Source organism: Eubalaena glacialis, chromosome 3, assembly GCF_028564815.1.
Source record: "Eubalaena glacialis isolate mEubGla1 chromosome 3, mEubGla1.1.hap2.+ XY, whole genome shotgun sequence".
NCBI lineage: Eukaryota > Metazoa > Chordata > Mammalia > Artiodactyla > Balaenidae > Eubalaena > Eubalaena glacialis.
Window position 1 is genome coordinate 31,022,653 of NC_083718.1, and position 21,578 is coordinate 31,044,230.

Consider the following 21,578-nt stretch of genomic DNA (forward strand, 5'->3'; position numbering starts at 1 on the left):
AAGAAAAGAAATAAAATGTATCCAAATTGGAAGGGAAGTGGTAAAATTGTCATTATATGCAGATGACATGATTCTATATATAGAAAACCCTAAAGACTCTGCACAAAAACTAATAGAACTGATAAAAGGATTCAGCAAGGTAGCAGGATACAAGATTATCATACAGAAGTCAGTTGCATTTCTTTACACTAACAATGAAATATCAGAAAGAGAATGTAAAAAAAAAAAAATCCTTTTTAAAATCACATCAAAAAAATAAAATACATTGGAATAAACCTGACCAAGGAGGTGAAAGACTTACATGCTGAGAAGTATAAAACATTGATAAAGGAAATTGAAAATGATTCAAAGAAATGGAAAGATATCCCATGCCTTTGGATTGGAAGAATTAACATTTTTAAAATGACCATACTACCCAAAGCAATCTACAGACTTAATGCAATCCCTATCAAATTACCCATAACATTTTTCACAGAACTAGAAAAAGTAATCCTAAAATTTTTATGGAAACATCAAAGACCCAGAATTTTCAAAACAAGGAAAGGACAAACCTGAGGAAAAAGAACAAACCTGGAGGTGTAACCCTCCCAGACTTCAGACAACACTACAAGCTACAGTAACCAAAACAATGTGGTATTGGCACAAAAACACACATACGGATCAATGGAACATAATAGAGAGCCCAGAAATAAACCGACTGACCTACAGTCAATTGATCTATGACAAAGGAAGCAAGAGTATACAACGGAGAAAAGACAGTCTCTTCAGCAAGTGGTGACGGGAAACCTGGACAGCCACAAGTAAATCAATGGAGTTAGAACACTCCTTCATACCAGGCACAAAAATAAACTCAAAATGGCTTAAAGACTTAAATATAAGACATGACACCATAAAACTCCTTGAAGAGAATATAGGCAAAACATTCTCTGACATAAATCGTAGCAATGTTTTCTTAGGTCAGTCTCCCAAGGCAATAGAAAAAAAATGAAAATAAACAAATGTGATCAAATCAAACTTTAAAGCTTTTGCACAGCAGAGGAAACAAAATGATAAGACAACCTATGGAATATGAGAAAATATTTGCAAACAATGTGACAAACAAGGGCTTAATTTCCAAAATATACAAACAACTCATACAACACATACCAAAAAAAACAAACAAACCAATTTTTAAAAATGGGCATAAGACCCAAATAGACATTTCTCCAAACATACAGGTGGCCAACCAGCACATGAAAAGATGTTGAACATCACTAATTATTAGAGAAATGCAAAGCAAAACTACAATGAGATATCACCTCACTCCAGTCAGAATGGCCATCATTAAAAATCTACAAATAATAAATGCTGGAGAGGGTACGGAGAAAAGGGAACTCTCCTACACTGTTGGTGGGAACGTAAATTGCTGCAGCCACTATGGAAGACAGTATGGACGTTCCTCAAAAAACTAGAGTTGCCATATGATCCAGCAATCCCACTCCTGGGTATATATCCAGAGAAAACCATGGTTCAAAAAGATACATGCACCCTAATGTTTATAGCAGCACTATTTACAATATCCAAGACAGGGAAGCAACCTAAATGTACATCAACAGATGAATGGATATATATATATGTATGTGTATATATATATATATATATATATATATATATATATATATATATATATTACTCAGCCATAAAAAAGAATGAACAATGCCATTTGCAGCAACATGAATGGACCTTGAGATTATCATACTAAGTGAAGTAAGTCAGAAAGAGAAAGACAAATACCATATGATATCACTTATATGTGGGATCTAAAATATGATACAAATGAACTTATTTACAAAACAGAAACAGACTCACAGACATAGAAAACAAACTTACAGTTACAAAGGGGAAAGGGGGTGGGGGAGGGATAAATTAGGAGTTTGGGATTAGCGGATACAAACTACTATACAACAAGGTCCTACTGTATAGCACAGGGAACTATATTCAATATCCTGTAATAAACAGTAAAGGAAAAGAATATGAAAAATAATATATATGTATAACTGAATCACTTTGCTATACAGCAGAAATTAACACTGCGTTGTAAATGAATTATACTTCAATAAAAAAAGAAATGATGACTTAAAAAAAGAAAAAGGGCTGCAGTAGTTTGAAGCTTCAGATATCAGTATATTGCCTTAGAGAGTATTTCTGCTTCTGCCGAGTGCCTGTGGGTGATTTCGCACTCATTCGGTGTGTAGAATTAGCGAGGGCTGTCTGTTTCTGAATAGTTGTTCCTTTGGTGTCTATATGTCCCTTACGAGACTAAACTAGTTATCTTCAACTATTTGCTCTCTTTCAGCCTAGGAGTTTTTTTCCACAACACATGATGTGCCCATTTTTAACGTTATTCATCTGAAAGACAAATTCTTATGGAAGTACTCATTGGCAGATCAGTCACAAATAAGATAGCCTGAAGTTTACATATAATTCTCTGCTTGATAACTGTAAACTTTCTCTTTCTCTTGTACTCAAAAAGCACATCTGATAGTATATTATTACCTGAGTAACATTCTGACTGCTTTAATTATTTAAAAAAATCATTTAAAAAATTTCAAAACCTAACTCTTATGTATGACATATTGTTGACCCACTTCACAAATGATCTAGTTAAAACAATGTTTTATGACATTGAGATTAACTATGAGGATGCTGATAACTGTTATTCTATGATGTTTCTAGATCATTAATGAGGTGGAGCAAGTAACTTTCCAGGTCTGAGTCAAAGAAACATGCATCAAGCAAGTAGATAAGAGATTAATAATGAATCATGTGGTTCTATGCAGCCTATAAACAACATGCTAGTGGACTGATAGGGAATGATCATTATTACTTTGGTAGCAAGTCCCAGCTCTTGTCTCAGTTCACTCTCAGTAGAACAAGTAAAATGACTTTGTATTATTGCCTCCCAGGAATTTCCCCAGTCTCTGTAACAGGGAGAGTCAGTATTACTTGACTGTTTCTCCAGTTAGGTGACAATTTTCAAGTCTCATCTTGCCTTTTCCTTTTTTTCTCTTTTTGACAATACAAAACTAAACAAAATTTGAGTTATAAAGTAGCTACATTTCATAACACCTGAATAATGGGGATTTGATGTTCTTTGGGTTGGAGGAGAACGAAAGAGATAACTCTTTGTTTGAGGTTGGGCAGGAGAAAACAGATCTGAGTAGAGTAACATAGTCAATAACTTTATAAATTGAAGGATGGTATGAGGGCCTTGGGTGTCTGATAAGAGAAAGGGCATCAAAAGATTGAACAAAGTTTAACTATTACAAAGCTACAATTTCGACCACAGCTACTTGTCTTTCTATTCTTCCTAAATGTCAGGTAGAAAGAGTTGCCTCAGAGGGGCTTCAGGAAACTTAAAGATGACCACACCCTTTTTCTATGGAAGGTTTTCTTGAGGGAAAGAAGGAATTAATAAATTTGTTTTCCCCCTCCTCTGAGTCTGAAGAATGTGAGGTTGTGGGACAAGTTAAGGATTTATGGGGTAACTGTTGTGTCAGGAGCAGCAGCATTTCATCCCCATTGGGATTTGATTATTTGTTAATCCCTAAATCAGGTCCTTTTCCAACAGAATGACTCCAAGCGGAGCATACTTTACAGTATGCTTTACTTTACAGAGGACACTGAACGTTTCCACTTTTCTCTACATATATTTATAAGTTTAAAAAATCTGCATTGTTGGGAACAATAAAAGTTTATAAAAAATTAAAATTTAGCAGAGATTAATTAATACAATATTTGCTCTGTTGTTTTCATCATTGTTATACTGTTGAAGTTGAGATGAACTCAGCTTGCTCAATAATTATTTATTCATTTCACCAGGTCTTTGGCACTTACAGCTCTATGTCTTCTTCTGCCTTTGCAGGGCTGGCTCTGCGTGTTTAGGTCTGAAAAGAAAAAAGGTGTAGTGAATGAATAGAAAAGGAAATAAATATTAAAATAAATTAAGAATGGACTTTATAATGTGCCATAAAGTTAGGAGTGTGGTTAACTTAACCCTCTCTACTTGAGGTCCACTAAAAAAATTTTTTTTAACAGAAGAAAAAGGAAAGGTCATCTACGACTGAGCCCTGAGGCACTTCCTCATCTTCAAGTGAGGAGCTAGCAAAGAATAGCATGAAGGACTAGCTAATTAGATAAGGGAAGAGGGGGACATTCAATACTGCAAAGATCAGGAAAGAGATATTTCCAAATGGAAGGAGTGTCAATTGCATCACTGCTGCTGAAAATATCGGACACTGTCCATTGGGTTTGCAACTTGATGGTCATTGGTGAACTTGACAAAAGCAGTATCAGTGGAGTGATGTGAACTGAAGGCAGTCTCTAGTAAACTGAAGAGAGAATGAGAGGCGAAGTGTAGATGGTGAGCAAATATGCCCTAGAAATGGAGAGGTAGTTGAAGTGGGATGCAAGTTGAGGCAGTTTTGTTTGGTTTTGCTTTTAAACATGGGAGATAATACAGCAAGTTTACAGTATTAGTTTATGGCAATGGTCCAATAAAGAGAAATAAACTGATGATGTAGGAAGAAGAGTGGAAAATTAAAGGTGCAATGTCCTTGATGGGGTATGAAATCCAGCACATTAGTAGATTTTTTTTTCTTTATTTTTCTTAGGGAATGGAGAGAGAGTTGCTTAGTTTTTTATTTATTTATTTTTGGTTGTTAATTTTAGTGTTTTTCAAAGTTACTGTACATCCACATAGTTTTAGAAATCAGAAAATTCTACAAGATAGCCAACATAAACAGTCATCATCCTCTTTATCTCTCTGCCATTTGTCCCTGCACAGAACCATCACTTCCAACTTCAGGGTATATATATCCATATCTCTAAATAGCATGCAATATTATGACTTTTTGGTTGTTTTAGTTTGTGGTTTTAGGTATTAAATCATGACTTCCTATCATTGAAGATGAAGATTAATGTTTTTCACCACCTTTTCTTTTCTCCCAGCACCTATACTCTTTCCATTTCTCTATTTCTCTATCAGTATTGTTACATCAAAAGTTTGGTTAGATTGATATTTAACATTTAATTTATTATAACTATGGTCAAATTTAATAATGATTATGTTTACTTTCCTGAAAAATACAACTATTTTTATTTTTTAATTTTAAAATGGTATTTTTTTTCTTTGCTGAATTTTCAAGGACATCATAAATTCAATCTCCAAACTCTCCCACAGTTATCTAAATCTCTTATGAATACATTCAAGGGTTTTAGATATTTTATATTCTTGAAGAAATAGCTCCTGGATGCTCTAATTTGCTTCAATCTGGGATGGTTGCTCTCTGTGTTAAGTGCAAGCTGTCATATCCTCATCTAGGAAATTTTAAATATCTATCAGATGTGTTGGAGACTCTACTTCTTGAAGCCCATGCCTTCCCCTTTCTTGGTTTACTCCCTACTTTTGGTGAAGCCCTTTCTCCAAGGATTTTCTGAAAAAGAGTAAATGGTAAGTAAGTTTTTTGAGACCTTGTCTATGTGAAAATATTTTTATTCCATCCTCACATTTGATTTGGCTAGGTATAGAATATTAAGTTGGAAATGATTTTCCTTCAACAATTTGAAGACATCAGTCAGCTATTCTCTAATTTCCAATGTTGCTGTTGAGAAGTCATGAAGATTCCTAATCCTTTGATCATGACTTATTTTTCTCTCCAGAAGCTCTTCTCTCTGCTCCCAGTGCTGTTACATTTATTGATGACATGAGGGATTCTGGCCTGTGTTCCCCATTGTTATGGCACTGGTGGATTTTGTTAAACTAATTAAACAAGGCGACCATTAGACCTAAGTGGCTCTAATGCTTTTGTGGCCTATATAAGCAAACCAAAACCTAAGCCTGTAAGTGCTTCAAGGTTAAGAACGTGAAACCTAAGAATAACCAATCACAAACAGCCAACTGGCTTTAAGCTATAGCTAATCAGATAATTTCCTTTGCTTCTGCACTTTCTCTATGTAAGTCTTTGTCCTGGCTTCTACCGGCAGATTGCTCCTAACCACTTCTGGTTTGATGCTGCCCTGTTACAATCGAGTTTTCCTCAAACTCTTAAAATTTTTAAGCCTCCATTTCTCTTTTAACAGCTTTACTCTGAAAAGTCATTTCTGCTAGTTCTAAAATATTTTCTTGAATTTGTTTAATAGTTTCTTCCTCTTTGTTTTCCAACATTATTCAGATGTTGGACATACTGAACTGTTCCTCTAATTAACTTCTCTCTCACATTTTCCTTCTCTTCGAATATTTGTTCTACTTTCTGTGGACTTTTACAGCCATATATTCTAACCTTTCTATTAAATTTTTTCTAAGAAATACCCTAATAATCTCCCAGGCTGGGAGGTGTCTTAAATTAGAATCTTCAGAGTTTTTATTTATTATACATTATTATATATAGTCCTATATTATTATTATAGGATAATGAGAATATTTTAACTGATAAGCATAGAAACTTACTATAAATTTTGTCAACAAGGTGTTTAGATTTAGAACAAAGCAAAGAGAAAAACACTGCATTGTTCATTTGGCCTTCATGGCAGGACATCAAGTTCCATAACTTGAACAGAAAGTAAAGTCAAAGAGAAACACAAACAAACCATGCAAATATCAACAAGAATGAAGCAGGTCAATATTGTCATCAGACAAAGTTCAAGGTAAAAAAAGAAAAAAAGAATTATAAAACCATGCACACAAATCTCTAAGCAAAATAAAAACATATTTTGCATAGATAAAAGCTTGCATCCTAAAATGAAGATGTATAGTGTCAACTATTAATTTAAAGGCACTTACATTACATTTTCATTATTAAGTAACAAAAATAAATTAAGTCAATGTTTCCCAAATTTCAATCATTTGTATAGCACCTTCACAATATACTTAAAGTTTTGTTTCAACTTATATACATTTTATTTATATAAAAATGTAACATTATACTGCTGCTGGAGAGGGGAAATCAGGTTCATTGATAAATAGAAGGGAAACATACAAATAAATTCTAAATTGTAGCTGAATTCTTCACCTGTGGATGAACTTTAGCCAAAGGCTTTCCCTCTCTTTTTACAAGAGATATTAGCAAGTGTTGGAGAAGTGTAAAATAAACATTTGCACATACACCTAAAAGACTCTTTCTTACTAAATAGAGATCGAAAATGGGATAATGGCCAATGTTACTTAATGTTGCATTCCTGGGCCATGTACAGGTAGCAATATTGGTTTATATCACACCCTTGCAGAAACTCTGAACTAGACTTAAGTCAGGAAGTTGTGGCAAAAATAAGGAAATACAAAATAAACCAAAAGAAAATAGGAAGAAATTAATAATCAGAAAAGCACTTTCAAAATAACAGGGAAAAAAAGGAGTTGATATATATTGAGCCATTATTTGATCTCTAGAAAATACAAATTGTCATGGGAAATGGGAAATGAAGTGGGCCCCTTCCCTGACAAACTCCTTGTAATGGCTACCTTTTCTCTACTTTGAGAAGTAGGCTCACCAGAAGTCACAGGAAATTAATAAAGTGAGAAAGATGGGTCCAATAGGGCTAGAGCAACTAGTTGCAACTTTTTAAAAATTAATTTTATAAGTTCTATAAAGCCAGTGTGCAATATCCCCAGAAATTAAGAGGAACAGCAAACAAGGTAGAGCTGGCTCATTGGGCTTAGTGACACAGTGTGCCAACCCAGTAAAAGGCAACCAAATACCCCTGGGATAAATTGTAAACAGGGTTCCAGTGAGCAGGGAGCTACACATATGACTCCTTATATAAAGAATAAATGTAAATTGGTCTTGCTCTTCCTGAAGTAGGCAGAGACTTTGAATGGAAATGAAAATGAAGAATAAATGTAAAGTACTCCTCTCTTAGTAACATAGTACAACTATAACCACATTAGCAACCTTAAGTCTAGCCTGAATTTAAACCTAAGCAAGTCCCTTGAGAGTGGCAGTCAAAGTCAGCTGAAATTCTGAAAGTGGGGCATAATGCTATGAATGTTGAACAAAAGATTTAATTTATAATCTAAGTTTTATACCATTTAATATTTCTGTTGCAGAAAGCTAAGAAAGAATACGGAAGAAAAGAACAAGAGCTAAAAAATGTGGGAAGAGAGGGTTTCTAAAGCCTTCTGGGAAAGTTCTTTCTCAGTTTTGGGGGATTGTTTCTGGAGAGACCCTCTTTCATTGAAAGTTATTACATGCAGATTCAAGGTTTGGAATTGCTGTAGCCATCTTGTCAAAATCTGAAGATGAAGCCTACACAAAGAAAAGGGCAGAATGAAGATAACATAAGAGAAATAAAACTACAACAATGAGATCATCTAGTCTGGAAACTGTTCTATCTGTGGATTTGTAACCAAGCAGGACCCTATGTGACCTTCCTGGGACAGAACCTCTACCAATGTCCCGCTACCTGCCTCTTGTTTTAGAAAAGCTTTAGTGGTCCAGGCTCCCCTGAGTTGCAAAAGTGTGGCTCAAGAATTAATGATTGAAAGAATGTGAACATGTAGTAACAAAAAATAGCAGTTGAGCCAGGAGAACTGGTAACAATTTGAACAATAAATCAGGCTTATAGCAGAATCCTTAGTTCTTCTCTGAAGGATAGAGATAGCAGTATCTGATGCACATTCCTGAGTTGTTTTACAGATACTAAAACCACCACCAGATGGAAGAAGCTAATGGCATGATGACCATGAGCATGTAGCTCCCAGACATGCTGGAGCCTGAGGATTGATAATGTTAATCCCTGTGACACCACCCTGTTACCTCACCATAAATCAATCAGAGAATTGTGCATGAGCTGATCATGCACAATTCTCTGTGACTCCTCTTCCTCATCTCCCCTTTAAAACCCCTTTCCTGAAACCCATCAGGGAGTTCGGGGGTTTTGAGCATTAGCTGCCCATACTCCTTGCTTGCTTGGTGCCTGCAATAAATGCTGCACTTCCCTTCACCACAACCCGTTGTCAGTAGATTGGCTTTACTGTGCACAGGCAAGAAGACCCAAGTCCAGTTGGGTAACAGTTTTAGTTATGTGAGTCCATCTGGGCTGGATATCCAAGACGGCTCACTCACATGGCTGAGAATTGATGCTGGGTGCCAGCTGTGAGCTCAGCTAAGCTGTTGACTAGAATGCCTGCCTGTGGCCTCTCCAGCACAACTGTCTTAGGGCAGTCAAACTTTTTACATGTTGGCTGACTTAGCACAAGGTAAATGTCTCAAAAGACTCACCGGGAAGTAGCACAGCCTTTTCTGACCTATCTTCAGCAGCATTCAGATTCTATTGGTTATCAGTGAGTCATAAGACCAGCCTAAATTAAAGGGGAAGATACTATTTAGACTCACCTGTGAAAAAGTCACACTGTAGAAAAGCAGATGGGATGCGAGACATTGCTGTTGGAAAATAAATTTTGCCACATCCATTTATTTATTTTTTTAAATTATTTTTAATCATTCTGCAGTGCCAGGCTCCATTTCCTGAGAAATATTAATAATGATACAAAAAACAAATCCCACTACGTGCCTGCAAAATAGTTAAGATTGTGGGCTAGTTGTATGATACTGGGCATCAATTTTCTCTTCTATAAATAGGAATAATAATAGGACCTACCTCATAGGGTTGTTCTCAGTGTTAAAAGAATTAATACATATAAGTGCTAGAAAATTTTCTAGATCATAACACATATCAATAGGTGATTGTTAAAAGGGATTAAAATAGCCCATTTATAAAACATCTGTCAGTTAACATTTTAAGTTAAAATGTATGGTGGAAACAGAAGATACACTCAAAATAAAATGAAACAGAATTATCTAAAATGAGAAACATATATCAAGCAAATAATAACCACTATAAAACTGGCATAGAAAACAATATTTAAAAGAATTTAAAATAACAAGTAACAGAAATAAAGAGTGATGTTATCCAATGAAGAGAGACTAACTATAAAGAAATCATTGGAGCATTGTGTATAATAGCAAAAAATTACCCTTCATTAAAAACTGTATGAATAAAAAGTTTTACATTCAATGAAATACTGTTAAGTTAAAAGATTATTAAGAAAATGTCATAAATAAAATGTGCTGAATTCACGTGATGGAATACTATTAAGTAAAAAAATCATGGCTAGATGTTAAAAACAGAATTAAGTTATAGAACAGTAAAACTGTAAGTTTTTAAAAACTGTTGTTTGCATACCAATATGCAAACCAAAAAGTACACTGGTGAATATTATATCAAAATAATGACAGTTTCTGGGAAGATGGGGAAGAAAATGCCACTGCATTATTAGTAATTTATTTTATTTTACAAAGGGTATGAAGCAAATATATCAAAATGTTAGCATTTCCTAGGAAATGAGAGTAATTATTAGTAAGTGCTTGTTTCTGTAGTTTTCTGTCAAACCGATGACAACGCTAACAATACTACCTTCACACTAAACCTTGGTGTGCTGTCTTCTTGTTTACTGTTGTCTGTCTTTTAATGGTGGAAAGCATAAACATATGGGATGGACGGTTCATTGTTTTCTAAAACCATTCCACTATCTTTTACTCTGAATTTCTTTTATTCTGACCTTCTAACTTCGAAATAAATCTTGGTTTGTTTGACAGAGGGAGGACATACTGAGATACAAAGAGGTGAGGGGGGTGGTTCTGGAATGTTTAGATGGTAGTTCAACTATTATGCTCTTTCATTTAAATTTTCAAATTTTAAATATATACGAGTCAAGTTCATAAGCCACAAAATAACAGTGTTACCAAGAGGTTTGACAGAGACTAACTCTAAGAAGCTTGGCTCTGCAGGTCCTGGACTTTTGACTTCTGGACATCATCCAATGGTTCTCTTTCTTGATTAACTGTCATCTGGTTCCAAGCAGTTCAAAGAAGAAAACGAGAGAAAAAATTGTGGTTCCTATGCAATTTTATATCCATTCCTGCTTTCCTATCATCATCTATAAAAACAACATGCCTTTAACCTGAAAACATATGTTATCAATGCAAAAGACTTGGAGAACCTGAATGCAAAAAATTAAAATTCCGAAATCACCTATGATTATGGACATCTTCCCCATTACATTTAAAAATAGAGTTCTTCGAGTACCTACTAAGAAGAGAAAGGAAACTGTACAGACCTCGAAACAAGTTAAACGAACTGGGTAATTAGTGTTGGCTTTTTATGGATAATTATGATTTCATTCTCTATACTTTGTTTTCTAACATTTCTGTACGGAAGAGGTAATCTGGAACAGATGAAAAAAGAGCAAATAGAACATGTAATGTTTACATGTAGATAAATAAGTAAATTCTCCTCTCTAGGCTACGCCACCAACCAAATACTGACTCATTAGCTAATACCTCTCTGTTAGGCACAGTAACACAGTAAAACCAAGCCAAACCAAATAAACACTGGTTCAAGGACTCCACGAACTCCCTTTCCCATCATTCCTTTCCCACCAGTTTCCCAGGAATCCCAGGGCTCTACAGTGAGGAAGTTAAGCCCGCCCCTCACGCTTCACTGGCCATTGGCCACTGGTCCCGCCCCACAAGCTCGGCTTTGAGGCCGTTGATTGGATATGAATGAGGACGGTGGAGGGGACGGCTTCTGACAGCCGGTGCGGAGGCGTGGCCATAGCTCCCGGAAGTTCTACCCGGGCCGCTGCGCTATGGATCGCTCGCTGCGGCTCCTCGCGCGTTCGCGTTTCCTCTCGCGCGCTCCAGCTTCCCACCCCAGCCCTGGCCCCGGCCCGGCTGGCGCGGCAGTCCTCCTGCTTCGGCCTCGGAACGTCGTTCGAATGGTGAGCTCGTGCCGCCCAACCGCCCTGGCCGCCCCGCGGTGACCTTCAGGCCTCCCGCCTGCCGGCCCTAAGGTCCCGATACTGGGCTGCGTGTTGGAACTTCGCTGCCGGCCCGGGGCGCCTCCTCCGCCGGGGGAGCGCCCGGGAGGGGCGGCAGCTGTTGGCCAGGGCCCTGCCGGGCCTCCCCGACCCCGCCCCAGCCGCGCTCACTGCTTCGCCCCTGCCCGCGGCGGCTGCCCTCGGAACGGTGCTGGGGTGGTCGGTGTGAAGAGGGGGCGGCGCCGGGATGGGATGGTGTCCGGAGGGGGCTGCTCCGCCCCTGCCTTTGGTGGGCCCAGCTGGATCCAGCCCCTCCGAGCTAGCTTCTGGGGTCACAGCTGTGCAGGGAACTGCTCTTAGGCCTCCAGGCGGGGTTGAAAGTTGTTGTGAACCTAAGAGATTTTACTTTTCATGAAATTGGCCATTTAGTTTGTTAGGCTGGTTTTCCCCTCTTAACTTTTGTATGAACCCTGAAATGTGAAACAGGGGCAGAGTGTCCTGAAGTACGTTGGAGGAAATTGCATGGACCATAACATAACTACAGCTGAGTCAGCACTTTTTATTGGGAAAGACTTGCAAGGAGCTTAAAGGTCCAATTTCAGGTTATGACACCCTGACTTACATGAGCCCTTTTGCTCTTTAGAGTGTCACCTTCGGTAATTTGGGCTTCAACAAGCATAAAATACGTATGCTCACATGTGTATTATCAGGAAAAGTTTGAGAAATAAATGCTAGTTTAGGAAGACTTACAATTCTGCACTGTTCACTGCTGTGTAATATGAGCTTTCATTCAGAGAGATGTGATTTCAGACCCTAGTCTGCTACTCAGAGTTGGGATTTGGAGCAGGTAATATTTGTCCTCAGTGTCTGCCGGTAAAATGAAAATAATTACACATACTCAGCAAGATTGCCCCTGTGAAAGTACTTTGAGTTTGGGATATGGTGAGTGCTTATTAAATGAATGCTTCCATCTAAGGTATTTCAAAGGCCCAAGACATTTTTCTGGGCTATAAACTGTAAGGTAATTTGATGACATCACTTTACTTGAAACTGCGAAATCAGGGGTGCTTTATATTTCTGCAACTCCCTGCTTGAATAATTTTTGTCCACTTTAGAGCCTTTTAAAAATTTGTTTTTCACTTATTTAGTGTTTTGTAAAAGGGAATAGAAGGCTGGAGAACTGACTCTATCCCGCTGTCAATGTCAATAAAATAGCATTGCCTTGCTTTTAATGTTGTAATGTTAGCTAACATCAGATGAGGATAGATTTTTTTTTTTTTATAATCCTAAATACATCTTTTGCCCTCTAATCTTCTCAACTCCAAAATCTGAGTTGATTTTATTAAAGGTTTTTCTTGTTGCTAGTGTTAAGAAATAAACTATATTCAATATCCTGTGACAAACCATAATGTAGAAGAATATGAAAAAGAATATATATGTATAACTGAGTCTCTTTGCTGTATAGAAGAAATTAACACAATATTGTAAATCAACTATACTTTAATAAAATTTTTTTTAAAAACAAAGAAATTCACATAACCCTAAATGCCCTAAGTTACCTTTTATCTCAGTTAAGAACACAAAGAAGTTCATCCAACAGGAAGATTACATTGAATGCTCCCTGTGTGTAAAACAGTCACTATGGGCACAGAGTTTACAGACTACTGAGGCATATTAAATAAGCAAAGAAGTCATGCACAGTTAATAACACTGTGATACCGAGGAGAAAAAGTACAGCGAGAGTGAGAATATGTAATGGAGACCTGCTATGATACTGCCTTGGTAGCATGGTGGACAAGGAAGTCCTACATTTTTTTAAAGTTTATTTTGTGATCTTCAGGATGGCTATAAAGTCTGGAAACATAGATAATATTCTGTGTTACAATGCAATATCAATAAACCATTTATTACATATTTGTCAATATTTCAAGACTTGGTGGTCACCCTATATTTTAAGAACAGAAAGACTTTTTAAAAAGTCTTCTTAAAGAAACTGAAAGCCCAAACACAATGAAGTCAAATTTTGGATTTTTCTCTCTTGAGATAGTCTTTTTGCCAAGGAAATGATTTGGATTTTCTTGAACACTGAAATATTCTTTTAAACCACCTTAGGGTAAGAATCTGAAAGGCATTTTATATTTTCTTTAGGAGATACCATGGTTTAGTTAATGGTTATCTTACACATGCGTGGGGATATACTATAGGCCTGAGGCCTATATTTTTTTGGCTGGCCTTTCTGATTTAGACTGGCATGCAAATTTGGAGACAACCTCATCAATTCCTGAGGTTACCGGAGTTAGTGGTTGGTAATAGCACTTGGTATTTCTAGGGCCAAATAACAATCATACTGCGGTGAACACTGGACACATTATTCATTCATGCTTCTCCAGGAGGGGAAGTGATTGTGAATAAACATGCATCTCCCAGGACATCTGGAAATTGCACATTTGTGCCTGCCCCGTGCCTAGCTGGTTAAACTCTTTAAACTTCTCCCAGAAATTCTGCTCTCCAAATTACGGGATATAAAGACATGGTTTTCAAACAAATTAGTTTTTTGTAACAATGGATTATATTATATGAATTTAAAACATATTTAATAGATACCATCATGACCTCATTTTTCATCAGAAGCACTGATAATTTTCTCATTAATTTAGGTGAGCAGCCCTCCTCTTCTTCCCCAAGCCACTGGGAAGAGGTGACATACATTATAATGTGGGAAGGTTTTGAAAATCATAAACATGTTTTTCAGACTTCAGGTGGACTCATTAGTGGGTGGAGAAGTCAATGTAGTGGGCAGTTAACAGCATTGTTTTTTTTGGTTTTTGGTTTTTTGACAGAATAGCATAGACTAGAAAATAGGCGTACAGGACAGATTTTTTCACGGAATTTTTGTTTCAGGCTTGTGTGCATATACATGTGTGTTTATGTACAGTATAAAGGTTTTTTCTTCTGTAGGTCATTGGGAAGAACATTTGAAGAGATTTGGCAGTTACCTGTTTCATTGTTCCTCTATCTGTGTATATGTGTTTGTCTAACAGACACCAACCCTGCATAGGCATTGCCTCCTCTGACAGAGCCTGGAGCCTTTCAGAGTATTTTACATCATTGCTTCAGTTTCTGATCTACAGATTTGTGCAACTTATATATTTCCTGGGTTAAATAAAGGGAGAACTTTCTGGTTTTTTGGAATACTTTATTAGCTAGCTAAGCTGCTACAATGTTTGTTGTTGGAAATTTGTGATGTTTATTTTTATTACTGTAAGGACAGGAAGTATATTTTTTGAAGTGTTTACTGAGGTTGTGATTTCAGCCACAATTGACATCTGCCATTTTTTAATGGTCAGTGTCAAGATCTAGAATTTGATGTAGGCTGTTGTTTCTTGAGTTAGAATTTTAATTTTTCTAAAGTTTAAGCTGAAGAACATAGGTAAAATTTATTCATTTAAATCTTTCCAAAATACTTTGGATATGAGTTTTATCATAGCAACCTGTTATTTAGGTGACAACATTATTCCTGTTTTATGATGAAAATTTAATAATTTTGAACACAAAAAATGATGTTGTAAATTTAAGGACTCGAACTTGATTTCACAAATGACTGATGGAAACCAATCTCCTTTCTTTGGAGCCAGTAACTATTTGCTGTCTTATAACAAGGTGATGGAGAGGAAGAAGAACCTAGCTCGTGTGTCCAGTGCCACCGTTGTCATTGCTAATGTTATTGCACCAAAGTATATTTTAACATACAAGGATATTTACTTAGGATATTTAAAACAAAGATCATTATGCAAAATTTTTTTTTGTGCATTTGAGATATAAAACCCCAGCTGCAAGTTGGCATACAGTGATGTCAGTGTAAGCACACTCTATTAGAGAAAAACCTAACTGTACATCTTCAGATCCTACAGGGTAGTGGTTGTTGTGGGCCAATCTGGAGTTACTTCCTCCATTTCTTGGTTTATGGAAGTGATAAAAAGGGGAATCCAAACAGCTTTTAGAATCCAAAAGTCCAGGGTTTGAGTGTTTCAGGCCCTCCCTCTTGCTATCTGGGTGATCTGCTGAGATTATTTAATCTTGTGTAGCCTCAGTGTCTCCTTCTTTAACGTGGGGATGATGATAGTAAAATCTCCTAGGGTGGTTGTGAAATTCAGATAAGGTGATACCTAAAAAGTGTTTGCTACATAGCACAGTAAATGATTATTTTTATTGGCTTCTCCTTATTGGCTTAGACCAGTCCTCTGCAGACTTTTTTTTCCCCATTTTTATTGAAATATAATTGACATACAGCACTGTATAAGCTTAGGGTGTACAGCATAGTGATTTGACTCACGTACATCATGAAATGATTGACACAATAAGTTTAGTAAACATGCATGATATCATATAGAGAATTAAAGAAATAGAAAATATTTTTTCTTTGTGATGAGAACTCTTAGGATTTACTCTTTTAACAACTTTCATATATAACATACAGCAGTGATAATTATATTTATAATGTTGTACATTACATCCCTAGTACTTATTTATCTTGTAACTGGGAGTTTGTAACTCTTGACTGCCTTCATCCAATTCCGCCTACCCCCACCCTCTGCTTCTGGTAACCACAAATCTGATCTCTTTTTCTATGAGTTTGTTTGCTTATTTGTTTGTTTTTGAAGTATAATTGACCTACAACACTATGTTGATTCCTGTTAAACAACATAGTGATTTTTTAAAGTTATTTATTTATTTTATTGAAGTATAGTTGATGTACAATATTATATAAATTACAGGTGTACAGTACAGTGACTCACAATTTTTTAAGGTTATGCTCTATTTGTAGTTATTATAAAATATTGGCTATGTTCCCTGTTTTGTAAAATATATCCTTGTACCTTATTTTACACATAATCGTTTGTACCTCTTAATTCCCTACCCCTGTATTGCCCCTTCCCTCTCCCCACTGGTAACTACTAGTTTGTTCTCTATATCTGTGAGTCTCCTTCTTTTCTTTTTTTTATATTTACTAGTTTGTTGTATTTTTTAGATTCCACATATAAGTGATATTTGTCTTTCTCTGTCTCATTTATTTCACTTAGCATAATACCCTCCAAGTCCATCCCTGGTGTTGTAAATGGCAAAATTTCATTCTTTTTTATGGCTGAGTAGTTTTCCATCGTGTATATATACCATATCTTTATCCATTCATCTGTTGATGGACACTAAGGTTGCTTCTGTATCTTGGCAATTGTAAATAATACTGCTATGAACATTGGTGTGCATGTATCTCTTTGAATTAGTGTTTTTGTTTTTTTCAGGTTTGTACCCAGGAGTGGTATTGCTGGGTAATATGGTAGTTCTATTTTTAGTTTTTTGAGAAACCTCTTTTCCACAGTGGCTGCACCAATTTACATTCCCAGCAGCAGTACATGAGGGTTCCCTTTTCTCCTCATCTTCACCAAAACTTGTTATTTGTTGTCTTTTTGATAATAGCCATTCTCACCGGTGTGAGATGATAACTCTTGGTGGTTTGGATTTGCATTTCTCTGTTGATTAGTGATGTTGAGATCTTTTCATGTGCCTGTTGGCCATCTGTATGTCTCCCTGGAAAAATGTCTATCTGGGTCCTCTATCCATTTTTTTAATTGGGTTGTTTGTTCTTTTGATGTTGAGTTGTGTGAGTTCTTTCTATATTTTGGATATTAACCCCTTATCAGATATATTGTTTGCAAATATATTCTTCCATTCAGTAGATGGCCTTTTTGTTTTGTTGATAGTTTCCTTCACTGTGCAAAAGCTTTTAGTTTGATGTAGTCCCGCTTGTTTATTTTTGCTTTTGTGTCTTTTGTTTCCCTTGCCCAAGGAGTCATATACTAAAAAATTTTACCAAGATCTATGTCAAAGAACTTATTGCCTATGTTTTCTTCTGGAAGTTTTATGTAAGTTTCAGGTATTACATTTAAGTCTTTAATCCATTTTTTAATTTATTTTTGTGCATGGTGTGAGAGAGTAGTCCAGTTGGATTTTTTGCATGTAGCTGTCCAGTTTTTCCAAAACCATTTATTGAAGAGGCTGTCTTTTCCCCCTTGTATATTTTGCGTCCTTTGTCATGGATTAATTGCCCATATAAGTGTGGGTTCATTTCTGATCTCTATTCTGTTTCATTGATCTATATGTCTGTTTTTGTGCCAGTACCATACTGTTTTGATTACTGTAGCTTTGTAGTATAGTCTGAAATCAGGGAGCATGATACCCCCAGCTTTGGTCTTCTTTGTCAAGATTGTTTGAGCTGTTCAGGGTCTATTGTGTTTCCATACGAATTTTAAAATTATTTTTCTAGTTCTGTGGAAAATGCCATTGGTATTTAGATGGGGATTGCATTGAATCTGTAGATTGCCTTGCGTAGTATGGGCATTTTAAAATTATTAATTCTTCCAATCCACGTCTGTGTCATCTTCAGTTTCTTTCATCAGCATCTTATAGTTTTTTGAGTACACATCTTTTACCTCCTTAGATTTATTCCTACGTATTTTATTCTTTCTTTATGAGATTGTAAATGGGATTGTTTCTTTTATTTCTCTTTCTAGTAGATCATTGTTAGTGTATAGAAATGCAACAGATTTCTGTATATTAATTTTGTATCCTGCAACTTTACCGAATTCATTGATGAGCTCTAATAATATTTTGGTGGTGTCTTTAGATTTTTTATGTATAGTATCATGTCCTCTGCAAACAGTGACAGTTTTACTTCTTCCTTTCCCACTTGGATTCCTTTTCTTTTTCTTGTCTGATTGCTGTGGCTAGGACTTCCAATACTATCTGATTAAATGTGGTGACAGTGGGCATCCTTGTCTTGTTCCTGATCTTAGAGGAAATGCTTTCAGCTTTTCACTGTTGAGTATAATGTTAGCTGTGGGTTTGTGATATATGGCCTTTATTATGTTGAGGTATGTTCACTCTATACCCACTTTGTTGAGAATTTTTATCTTAAATGGGTATTGAATTTTGTCAGAAGCTTTTTCTGTATCTGTCGAAATGACTCTATGATTTTTATTTTTCAGTTTGTTAATGTGGTTGATTAACCACATCAATGTGTTCAACAAATCACATTGATTGATTTGTGGATATTGAACCATCCTTGTATCCCTGGAATAAATCCTACTTGATCATGGTGTATGGTCCTTTTAATGTGTTGTTGAACTTGATTTGCTACTATTTTGTCAAGGATTTTTGCATCTGTGTTCATGAGAGAGATTGGCCTGTAATTTTCTTTTTTTGTGCTGTCTTTGTCTGGTTTTGGTGTCAGGGCGATGCTGATCTTGTAGAACGAGTTCAAAAGCGTTCCTTCCTCTGCAGTGTTTTGTAATGGTTTGAGGAGGATAGTTGCTACTCTTCTCTAAATGTTTGGTAGAATTGTTCCTGTGAAGCCAATTGGTCTTGGATTTTCGTTTGTTATTGTTGTTGTTGTTAATTACTGACTTAATTTCATTACCGGTAATTGGTCTGTTCATATTTTCTGTTTTTTCCTGGTTCAGTCTTGGGAGATTGTACATTTTAAGGAATTTGTCCATTTCTTAATGGCCATTTTATTGATATATAATTGTTGGTAGTAATCTCTCATGTTTCTTTGTATTTCTGTGGTGTCAGTTGTAACTTCCTTTTCATTTCTGATTTTATTGATTTGAGCCCTCTCTTTTTTCTTTGAGTGTGGCTAAAGGTTTATCAATTTTGTTTACCTTTTCAAAGCACCAGTTCTTAGTTTCATTTATCTTTCATAATTTTTTGTCTTTATTTTATTTACTTCTGCCCTGATCTTTATGATTTCTTTCCATCTGTTGACTTTTAGGTTTTGTTCTTTTTCAGGTTCCTTTAGATGTAAGGTTAGGTTGATTTTTGATTTTTCTTGTTTCCTGAGGTAGGTGTGTATTGCTATAAACTTCCCTCTTAGAACTGCTTTTCCTATGTCCCATAAATTTTGCATCGTTGTGTTTTCATTTTCATTTGTCTCTAGGTATTCTTTTATTTCATTAATGATCCATTGGTTATTCAGCAACATATTGTTTATCCTTCATGTGTTTGTGTTTTTTGCAACTTTTTTTCTTGTCATTGATTTCTAGACTCATGGCATTGTGGTCAGAAAAGATGCTTGATATGATATCCGTTTTCTTATATTTACTAAGACTTGTTTTGTGGCCTAGCTTGTGATCTGTCCTGGAGAATGTTCCATGTGCTCTTGAAAAGAATGTGTATTCTGCTGCTTTTGGATGGAATGTTCTATATAGAGCTATTAAGTCCATTTGGTCTAATGTGTCATTTAAGGCCAGTGCTTCCCTGTTAATTTTTTGTCTGGATGATCTGTCCATTGATGTAAGTAGAGTGTTAAAATCCCCTACTATTATAGTGTTCCTGTCATTTTCTCCCTTTGTGTTTGTTAATATTTGCTTTATATATGTAGGTGATCCTGTGTTGGGTACATACATATTTACAATTGTTATATCTGCTTAGATTTATCCCATGATCATTATGTAATAGCCTTCTTTGTTTGTTGTTGCAGTCTTCATTATAAAACCTGTTTTGTCTAATGTAAGTATTACTACCATGGCTTTCTTTTCATTTCCATTTGCATAGAATACCTTTTTTCATCCTGTCACTTTTAGTCTGTGTGTGTCTCAGGATCTGAAGTGAGTCTCTTGTAGGCAGTATATATATGAGTGTTGTTTTCATAACCATGCAGCCACTCTATATCTTTTGATTGGAGCATTTAGGCCATTTACATTTAAAGTAATTCTTGATAGATATGTACTTATTGCCATTTTGTCCTTTGTTTTGGGGTTGTTTTTGTAGTTCTTTTTTGTTCCTTTTTTCTTACTTTGCTTTCTTCTCTTGTTTTTTGATGACTGTCTTTAATATTACATTTGGATTCCTTTCTCTTTTTTGTGTATCGATTATTGATTTTGGTTTGTGGTTACCATGTGGTTTATATATTGCAATGTGTGTGTGTGTGTGTGTGTGTGTGTGTGTGTGATTATTTTCAGCTCCTGATCTTTTAAATGCAAAAGCACTTTAAGAACCCTGCATTTTTATCTCCCCCCACCCCCACTTTTTCTGTTTCTGACATCATATTTTACGTCTTTTTGTCTTGTGTGCCCCTTAACTTCTTACTGTAGATATAGACAATTTTACTGGTTTTGTGTTTCAGCCTTCCTACTAGCTTTGTACATGACTGATTTACTACCTTTACTATATTTAGCCTTACCAATGAGATTTTTTTTTCATAATTTTCATACATCTAGTTGTGGCCTTTTTCGCTTAGAGAAACCCATTTAAAGGTGGTTTGGTAGTGCTGAACTCTTAGCTTTTTCTTGTCTGTAAAACTTTTGATCAGTCCATTTAAATCGTAATGAAAGCCTTGCCTGTTGGAGTCCTCTGGTTTAGGTTTCTCCCTTTCATTTTAAATATATCATGCACTCCTTTCAAGCCTGCAGAGTTTCTGCTGAAAAGTCAGCTGAAATCCTTATGTTAAGTACAATTACCTTGTACTTAACTTGTTGCTTTTTCCTTGCTGCTTTTAATATTCTCTCTTTATCTGTAATTTTTGCCATTAATTAAAGTGTGTCTTGGTGTGGTCCTCTTTGGGTTGATCGTGTTTGGAACTGTCTGTGCTTCCCAGACCTGGATGTCTGTTCCCTTTCCCAGGTTAGGGACATTTTCAGCTATTATGTCTTCAAATATGTTCTCTGCC

At 36.0% G+C, this 21,578-nt stretch overlaps 1 protein-coding gene across 1 annotated transcript in view; it reads left to right on the top strand.

The window, feature by feature from the left end:
- Window positions 1-11,641: 11,641 nt before the first annotated feature.
- FH (fumarate hydratase) overlaps window positions 11,642-21,578 on the top strand; it is a 41,256-nt gene continuing 31,319 nt past the window's right edge. Inside the window, exon 1 of the mRNA XM_061185422.1 lies at window positions 11,642-11,815. Coding sequence (XP_061041405.1) covers window positions 11,684-11,815 — 132 coding nt within the window. The 5' untranslated portion in view covers window positions 11,642-11,683. The remainder of the gene's footprint in view (window positions 11,816-21,578) is intronic.